The sequence below is a fragment of the Malania oleifera genome, chromosome 9 (assembly GCF_029873635.1).
Source record: "Malania oleifera isolate guangnan ecotype guangnan chromosome 9, ASM2987363v1, whole genome shotgun sequence".
NCBI classification, from domain to species: Eukaryota; Viridiplantae; Streptophyta; class Magnoliopsida; order Santalales; family Ximeniaceae; genus Malania; species Malania oleifera.
In genome coordinates, this window is record NC_080425.1 from 14149965 (window position 1) to 14160313 (window position 10349).

General features: G+C 33.9%; 1 protein-coding gene across 1 annotated transcript in view; it reads left to right on the top strand.

The window, feature by feature from the left end:
- LOC131164580 (uncharacterized) overlaps window positions 1-8141 on the top strand; it is a 54034-nt gene extending 45893 nt beyond the window's left edge. The window contains exon 5 of the mRNA XM_058121875.1: window positions 7452-8141. Coding sequence (XP_057977858.1) covers window positions 7452-7943 — 492 coding nt within the window. The 3' untranslated portion in view covers window positions 7944-8141. The remainder of the gene's footprint in view (window positions 1-7451) is intronic.
- Window positions 8142-10349: the final 2208 nt, after the last annotated feature.

The following is a 10349-nucleotide window of genomic DNA, read 5'->3' on the forward strand; positions in this document are numbered from 1 at the left end:
TGAAAAGGAGAGGTATTAGAGATTGGTTAGTAAGCTAATCTACCCTATCGCATACCAGACCCAATGTTGCATTTGCGGTAAGTGTGGTAAGCCAACACTTGCATTCACCAAAAAAGACTCACCTAGATGCTTTGTACAAGATCCTCAAGTACCTCAAGGGCTCTCTGGGAAAAGGACTCTTCTTTAAGAAACGTGAAAGCAATGAAGTAGAAATTTTTACAGATGCAGCTTGGGCAGGATTAGTGGAAGATAGAAGGTCTACCATCGGATATTGCACCTTTGTATGGGGAAATTTGGTAACTTGGAGAAGCAAAAAACAGAATGTAGTAGCTCGAAGTAGTGCTGAAGCTGAATTCAAGGCAGTTGCACAAGGAATATGTGAAGGACTTTGGCTACGAAAACTCTTGGAAGAGCTACCGATTTCGATGAAATTTCCTATCAAACTTTATTGTGACAACAAAGCGGCCAACAGTATGTATCTCAATCCAGTTCAACATGATAGGACTAAACATGTAGAAGTGGACCGACATTTTATCAAAGAGAAGGTTGAAGAAGGAACCATATGTATGACTTATGTACCTACCAAAGAACGAACTGCAGATATCTTTACTAAAGGGCTAGCACGACAGAACTTTGATGATTTCATTAGCAAGTTGGAGATGATTATTATCTATGATCCAACTTGAGGATGAGTGTTGAAATCTCGAGTATCCTTGGGAATATTGAGTAAGTTAGGAAAGTGGGTAAATGAAGAAGATTGTATATTGTTCTGTAGGGAGATTGTTTCCTTGTTTAGAATATTTGATTGTGTTATATATTGTGAGATTAGGATGTACATGATTCAGAATTCAGAAAATAAAGAAATTTCATTCTGTTTTCAATATACAGGTGCAATTATACTCCAACACGGAAGAGGTTTGGAAGACCCTGCAATATCATCACCCACATTAATCTTCGAGAATAAATTCTTTTTTATTCATTTAGAACTTATTTGAGTTTGGTGATACATAAATTTTGGTGCAGACCATGGGAACTTACATCGGTCTCATCCAATAACAACCTGTGTATGGTTTGAAAATTAATTGCCAATGGAAAAAAATAGTAGTGAAATAATATTCATGTTTTTGGTGACATGTAAGAGTAAGTTACTCCAATGAAAAAGTTATTTAGATTGAAATCACTAAATAAATAATCATACTATGATATCTTGTGATCTAGCCATTTATGTTATGGAAGACTCTTGTCAGTTAGGCATTAGTAATGAAGTTGTTGTGTTTGTCGTTGTACATATCTAACAACCTCTTTTTATTATTTATCTAGTGATTTCAATCTGTGTAACTTACTCTAGCATGTAGCTTAGAACATGAAAATTTATTTGATTGCTGCTTTTTTCTTAAACAACTAATTTTCAAATTGTGCACGGGTTGACATCATTGAATCCGACCAATGTAACTTTTGACTATCTACCTTGTGTCCAGAATTTAGGCATTGGCGAAGACGAGGCTGTCAAAAACCAAGAAAGACATTCTTAGATGCCGACATGACAACCCATGTTAGTGATATTATATTAGAGCCTTCCAAATCTCTTCCAACCATGCGTCAAAAAAGGCTATGTTGTGTGTATAGGAATCTTGGTCAACATGCAACTATATAAGCCATTTCACATTCCTAATGCTTCCATTGTGATTGTGCCATCCTTGTGCAACTTCTTGGAATGTGATGGTGATCGTTTAGTCAAGATAGTCACCTTAAAATGTGGTCACCAAGATAGGGCGAATCATGTGTTGCCTAGTCACCCTAGTTACTAAGTAGAGAATTGCCTAAAAGTGGCATAAGTCAAACATTGCAAGTGAAGTACAAATCATCCAAGGGATGAAATTGCTTATCATAAGGTGATACAAAAGTTGTAAGTAGCTACTTAGGCGATAGAGACCACGCATTCATCTGACAATGATAGTCACCTAAGTCATTATGTGAAGTTCGCCCATCATCAGACGACAAGGCAAATAAACATTGGGAAATATGTCAACTATAATAAATTGGACCTTTAATGTTATGAAATGATCCCAATTTATAATTAAGTTTAAAAATGTTTTAAAAATGTCCTTTTTTATTCGGATTTATTATTTTGAATTTATATTTGTAATCATAGAATTAATGTAGGGTTGACCTAAGAAGGGTATAAATGTGTATAATGGTTATTGTAAGGCGATCTCCATCTCAACAAACATAATTCAATAGCCTAGCGCTAAACAAGTCCCAATGCTTTTATCCTTTCTATCTCTTCATCTCTCTCCTAATTTCCTCTTCCTAGTCTCTTCCCTCTCTATCTCTCCTTATCTCCTCTAATTTTTCCTCCTTTTTTTCCCCCTCTTTCTATGATCTCTATGATTCTTATCATCCTTATCCTTGCACTTTTGATGAAAGTTGACATCAAGAGTTCATTTACAAGGAATCTACCATCTACTCATCTAAATTCACGCCATCCCTTAAAAGGTATTTGATTTTTAATCAAACACATTGTATGAGCTTACTTTTGATTTATGGCCACCAAACTGACTGGTAGTCAGGACTATGTTGGCCTAGTGGTTTTTCACATGTTGATGAATACATGCAAAAACCTATGCTATATAGACCTCTTGTATATAGTCTTGCATTCACTGAAACAGTCTCCCCTCATATGGATACATGTGTTTCTCAATTCATTGAACTACCATCATTCATATATCTAAGTGGGTTTTTGAAACACTATTAAATGGGAGGAGTGACATAGAATTATGTTGGGGTGACTTAAGATTGTGATCTTGATTATGGGATACCATCGACTGCTTAGAATGAGATCATAGTTGAGTAGAAATGCGATAATGGTGTAGATTTACCTCTGGAATTGTGACTATAGTAGCGCCAATTTCCATTCACATGAGACGAAGTTATAGGACAATGAAGTCAAAGTTACAAGACATTGAAAACATGTATGAATTTTATATAAACAAAAAAAAAAAACAATTTTGGTGCTTATTGTTAATTTTCATACAAATATCCGATTGCATGGTGTTTTTAAAATAATGAATAAATCATATTAACAAAAAATTAAGTATTTTTTTCTCATGCAAGATTTATGCAACAATAAGAAAATTCATGTTCCATTCAAAATAACTCACTAATAAACTTAAAAAGTTTCAATTTTTAATGCAAAATGTATATAAAAATACAAAATTAATTGTCCTTTCATTCATGCAAATTTTTTTTTAAAAAAATGCACAAATTATGTGTATAAAGAAAATAATGCACTTAGCATAAAGAAATAAAATGTATAACTTTTTCATGCAATATTTTTAAAAAAAATGCACAAATATGGAACTCATGGAGAATCATTTTCATAAAAATTATGAAAAATTAATAATAAATTATATGAATTTTACTTAAAGGCATGCGAGCCTTTTGACAATCAAAATATACAGGGAAAAAAAAGGTAAAATCACAAACTGGTGAAAAGGTTAAATCGCCTGCGTTACTCAGACTTTCAATGGTCAACATTTAAAAAAAAAAAATCTATCAAAGAGCCCACATTCTGAAGGTCTTGAACTTAGTTGACAGCATTTCTCTTGTTATTTTATTTTATTTATTTTTAATAACAAACTTGAGGCAATGCAGTGAATGAGATGTCTTCTATTTCTGCGTTTTGGAAATGCTGATGCCAGTTTTTTAAAAAAAATTTAACCGACAGGGTCAATGCACGGAATGCTATTTATTTATTTTCATTTAGACTTCTGCATCTTGAAGATGCTTGTTTTGGCTGTCCGCATCATGAAGATGCCGGATTCACCTAGTTTTTAATTTGATTAAAAAGAGTCCCTAGTCCCATAATTTGTTTCCTGTGTACATTTTTTTTGTTAAAATGAAAATTCTAATATTTATTTGAATATTAAAGTTTTTCTGTATAGATGTTCATTCCTTAGTTTCTCTCAATAGCCATTACATGGCATGTTCATGAAGCTTTTTTTGGGTAAAAAATTCTTGTAGATGTGAGGCCTCCATCTTGTAGCCAAGCAGCATTTTCAGGCTCTCTAGATGCTATAGCAGGGTTGTAGAGCTTCACAATCCTTGCTAGCTTGTCCACTTACATTGACAAGTGAAGAGTAAATCTTTTGCCTCTTGTAGCATCATCATTATTGATTCCAACTAAAAACTCATTATTCTGAAGTTATGTTGCATCAGGAAAGCAAATGGCTTGCCACTGGAAGAGAGATTTATTGGCAATTACATATGCCTTACTTCTTTTCTCTAGTTTGAAGGAGCCTCTTGAGGAATTGACCTGTGCACTAGTAGTAGGAACACAACTTATGATATTGGTGCTGGATGGTATATCAGATTACACACCAAAATGATATGCATCGAGTGTGTATGATGTTATAACAGCTTGGATTTATTCTTTTGAATGACACGTCACTTACTGCAAATAATATATTTTTCACCCTATTTTGTCTCACTTTTTTTTGAAGATTTCTAGTGGACATTTGCTTTCCACTCTGTAGGATGCATTAGTTTCTGTCTTTTGACAGGAAACGACGATAGTTGTTGATTTTTTCTTGCTATTTTGCTAAGTTTCTTGCTGCACTGCACTGTTGCACATCCAAGCTATATTATCAAGATTGTTCCTTTATCAATTTTGTTTTATTGGCCAAGACAATGCACAATATCTGTATTAAATGGTCTATTAAGTTAACCAAATTTGTAAATATTTAAATTTTTGAAAATGGAAAAACAAATGCACATAACTACAGCACCTCAGATCCCTGAATGAATAAAGTTGGGCTTAAAAAAAAAAAAATACTGTGTTGATTGAAGAACATTTGGGCATAGGTTGACTTTGAATCTTGGTTTTTGAGGGATTGAAACACTTGAATAATGTTAACTATTTAAATGTTGAAGCTGAGGAGGCTTCACTGTTGATATTGTGTGAAATGAGGAATAGCTTCCCAAGAGGGGGGGTGAATTGGATTCTTTTTAAATTTTAATGATTTTTAAGCTATTGATTTTAATTACCCAGAAAACAAGATATAGAAACGATAACTACACTTAAAAATACTGAAATTTAAATTCACAAGTCAATTAATGAAATCAACGTAATTCAATCACTCAACCAAAAATATTAGAGTTTTAGTTGATTTTTCTGTAAACTCTTAGTATGCACTTTACTTGATCAAGATTTACGCAGATTAAACAACGTACTCCCTTTTTGGGTCCGCAAATGATTAATCAAAACGTACTTTTTAAATATCAAGTACCTTTATTTCTTTCTCACTTAAGAATCTGCAATCTGCACATTTAAATCATACCACAATAGCAAGTAAATAATATAAAGTAAAAGAGAGAGAAAGACACAAGATTTTTACGAGGTTTGGCTTCAACACAGCCTACGTCCTCGCCTTTGGCAAAACACCAAAGGATTCCACTATATCAGTTCTATTACCTGGTGGAACAATACCAATTTAGAACCACTCCTTCTGTCAGGCTAAAGCCCGCCTTTCCAAACAGTAACCCTTTGTTTGGTCCAACGATTTAACAACTCTGAATCGTTTAAGAATGATGATAAAGAAATTTGTGTACAAAAGAGAACTCTCACAATAGAGTAGATTAGTACAATGATCAGCTCACTTATACTCCAAAGTAATTCAAATATAAAAAATTTGAAGCTCAACGCTTAGTATGAATTACCAAATGATTTTTTAAAGAAAATGAAAGATTCTGATTTTTTAAAGCTTTGCTTCAAAAATATAAATCAATATTAGATCAGAAAGTTTAAGCACAAGAAAATTTTAGATCCTTTGAGAAATTTGAATATTTGAAAATCATTTGATCTAAAAACCTTTGAAAAGTAGCTTGATCTAAAAATCTTGAAAGTTGTTTGATCTTAAATTTTGAAGATTGCTGGATCTGAAACTTTGAAGATTTCTGGATCTGAAACTTTTGTAGATTTCTGGATCCGAAACTTTTGAGAATTGCTTAATTTCAAAAACCTTTCAATATTACCTCTATGATCATTATTTTAAACTTTTGAAGCTTTTAACTATTTATAGATGTTTTTAGAAGCCATCCATTACTACCAAAGATTCCTAAAATTCATTTCCAAATATTTTGAAATAAATATGTTTAAAAACATGGATTAAAAAATCTTCTCTTCTTAAGCCATTTTTATGTATTAAAAAAAAAATTCTTTTTAGAGTATATATGTTTAAAAAAAAATATTTTTGATTTTCTATGAGCTTCAAACCACTTTATATTTGAGTTTAACCTTTGAAGTACTTACATTAAGAACATCCTAAAATATGATTCTTTAATCTTCAGTCTTGTTCTTCCATTATCTTTGTTGTTTCAATCTTTTATTTGAGCTTTTCATTAGTATAATTTTATTTCTCATGCTCTTTGTAATCCATAAGCTTTTCTTTGTGTTCTTCAAGGATTCTTTGTAATCCATAAACTATACATGTGTTCTTCAAGAATTCTTTGTAATCCATAGGCTTTTTTATGCACTTGGGCTTTGTCACTTTCCTGAAAAAATTTTACTTGAAACATATTAAACATATCATTGATTTGTTATCATCAAAATAATAATTGTAAGCCTTATTAGGCCAACATTGTGGCCAATAATTTTTCTGCTTTAATGAATACTGGATTTCATGGTGATTGTTTTGAAAAATCAGAAATCAATGTGCCTATAAAGTAAACAAAAAACAACTCAAAATAAACACCAAGATTTATATGGTTTGGCCTTGAAAGCTTACATCTACAAATGAGGGAGGAGAATTTTCAATATGAATCAGAAGATCAGAATCACTCAAAATACTTAAATCCTAACCCTTGATACACTCAGTTTCATGGAAGTACCGCAGAAGAAAAAAATGTCCGAATCTTACAATATGTGTGTGTGTGTGTGTGTGTGTATGTATGATCCACAAATACAAAATGGGTCGTTGGCTTTGGGTTAAGTATAAATTGTGATGAGCCCTTTCTTTCAGTGGGTTCTGCCTTTACCTCGAGTTTTGCCAATTAGGGCCTGAGGAAAGAATTCAAGATATACTCAACAGTGGCCATAACTGCCGGAAATGATGCTTAGCACTTTCATAGGAACCATGGTTGTGCCATGTAATACCTTTGGCATTGGTTTGTATTTGAAATGAGGCTACGTATGGTAGTTAGAGATATGAAGATGACATTTCGTATGATTGTGATTCTGATTGTGTGTGTAGATGGTCTGCCTCTTTCTGATACTGCCATTTATTAAGCATCATCTTTTTGTCCGCCAAAAATATAACCACAATAATGCACATCTTACCATTTTCAAGTATCTTGGATTTGTTGCACTAATAACTTGCCGAGCTTATTTATTTTCCTTTTTATAACTGCCTAGTTATTGTAATTCTTGAAGTGGGATGGATCAACAATTACAGGGTACAGAAGATGACGTAGTAAATTGGTTACATGGCAATAAATTGTGGAAAATGGCACGAGAGCCATATGAGCCCTTGTGGATTAAGGGTGGTGGACATTGCAACCTGGAGCTCTACCCCGATTACGTTCGTCATCTTTGCAGCTTCATCCATGAAATGGAGAACATCACCACAGCTGTCCGGCTCAAAAAGATCCGGCAGAGCCTCCGCTTACAGGAGAGGTCCAATACTGCTATTACAAGTGCTTCTATCAGGTGCTGTAGACTTAAATTCAGAAGACCAAAATGCCCAGAATGTTCAAGGCCTCGCTGCTTAAAGTGCTTCTGGAGGCCCAAATGCCCTGGATGCTCAAAACCCAGCTGCATAACTTGTATCTGTCGACCCAAATGCCCCAAATGCCCCAAATGTCCTAGACCTGGCTGCATAAAATGTTCATGCTGGCGATGGTTTGCAGGGACATGTAATGGGACGGATAGAAGGCAGGATGGCTAGTCTTTATGCATGTATAGATTGCTAGACCTGCTAACATACCTTGAATCTGTGCAGTAGTGGGTGGAACCCGAGGAAGTGGTTTATTAATTAGATATTGAGAAACACATTCTGATGAAAACATTTCTCACAAGTGTTTTATAGTCTTATTAACTGTGGGGTATGCACTTCATCGAAAAGTTTTCCTTTCCTGGTTAAAAATGCTTTCTCGGAAACAAATTTATTAGCTTTCCTGTTGCTCAAATTGTCTCATGTTTACGGATGAGTTTGAAATGCAAAAGAGAGTTCTAGAAACTTGGGGAGTTATTTAAACTTTGGGGACAATATCATTTTATTCATAAGCTGATTGATCAGGTTCTGTAACAATAATTAATAATGGATGTGTTGTCTAGTGTTCTGGTGAAAGAATTTGATCCGGGTTAACAATGCAGCTGGAAAAAACAAGATTGGCTGCATTTTTGTATGTGAATGGGTCTCTAAGGAACGAGAATCAAAGAGGGAGAATATTTTCACTTTTATTTCCTGTTCTTCTGAATGCCAGCCATTGTGCATCAATCAGCCGGTTGAAATGGTTTGGGTTACTTTCCAAGTTTTTAAGTAGTGGGATGGTGTCTAACTGAGAATATTTTCAACTGTGCAAAGTATGCAGAAAAACTACATATGAAGTTAGGACGGTTTGAAGTGGCAGAGCAACTGCTTCTGTGGGATAAGTCTTTTTGGTGAAAAATTCCACTTAACAAGCAGTGAACATGATCTTGCTAAATGTGAGTTGAGCTAAAAAAATGAAGACAGTTAATCAGCTAAGCTGAAACTCCTATGCCTTCTATCGACGTCACAAGGCTATTGATGGGCAGTCTACAACTGGTTTTGTTTTATAGGTTTCCAACTCCGACTTCCTCTATCGAGTAATTCAAACTTTTGGGGCTCAAAATTTGTATCATCAATGAGCCCCAAATACAGAAAACTGGGGGGAGGGGGGTGCCAAGAAAAAGGAAAGCAGCTATACTCTACATAGTGAGAATACAGACCTAACAAATTACAACCCAACAAGAGGGCATTGTTCTGCAAGCCAACTTTAGAGCTAAAAGCCCAGGTTGGACTAATCAAAGCTAAAACTCCCGTCTTCTATTGACTTGGTTAGGCCTGAGACTGCTGTCACTGAGTTCGATCCCCCTATTGAACAATTTGGCTTAGTCAAGTTTTCTGCCTCCAAGTTTGTATCATCAATTAGCATCATCTACAGAAACGAGCACAAAAGCTATGGTTGCTTTGCTCTACAAGCCGAGGTTGGACTAATCAAAACTAAAACTCCTGTCTTCACTTGACTTGGTTAGGCCTGATACTAAGCACTGTTTGATAGGTCTTCTTTTTGAAAGTGTTGAACTCTGATCCCCCTATTGAACAATTTGGCTTAGTCAAGTTTTCTGCCTTTGTATCATCAATTAGCATCATCTACAGAAACGAGCACAAAAGCTATGGTTGATTTGCTCTACAAGCCCAGGTTGGACTAATCAAAACTAAAACTCCCGTCTTCTATTGACTTGGTTAGGCCTGAGACTAAGCACTGTTTGATAGGTCTTCTTTTGAAAGTGTTTATAGCCGAGGAATAACGTCTCAACAAGAGGGAATTGCTCCTTGTAGCAATCATAATTCTTGCCCAGCTTGGTTTGCTCAAGTTGTACTGGTGAAGTAGACCTTAGAGATCCCAAGGTTGTAGGTTCAATTCCCCACTTAATTTGTCTAAAGAATTATCAGGGGTACATTAATGGGCGAGCGGCAACGATTTCACCCCTAATTTGGTGCCACCTAGGTGGGTTCGAAGGGTTTGTCTAAGTAGGAGTTTTTGGTAAACAAAAAATTAAAAAAAATTCAGAACTCTTGGGATAGGTTTAGTTGTAGAAAATTATTTTGTTTTTATTTTTTATTTTTTTGTTTTCAAAAAAATATAAAAATTAGAACTCTTAAGCCGGAAGCTTGAATTTCAAACTTTAAATTAGGATTTGGGTGATTTTGGACAAATTTCAATATAATTTTATATTACATCTTATCCAAATCAAATACAAATCAAAATCTATGAACTCTCTTTATAGGTTTAATGTTGGTTTGGTTGTGGAAAATATTTCTTTTTTCAATTTTTTAAAAAAAGTTATAAAAGTTTAAGTTTATTCTTTAGTTTTTAAAATTCATGCGAGGTAGAAATAAAGAGTTCGTAAAATATTTTAAATTTTTTATTTTTAAATTCATAATAATTATAAAAATACAACTTATTTTTTAATTTTTAAAAAATTATATAAGGTAATATTTAGGTCATAGATTTTGAGTTTTGGGTTTGAAATTACAAAGATTTTTAAGAAACTCAATATATAATATACACGAATCAAAGTCCAAAGCCAAATTCCACTCCTGTAT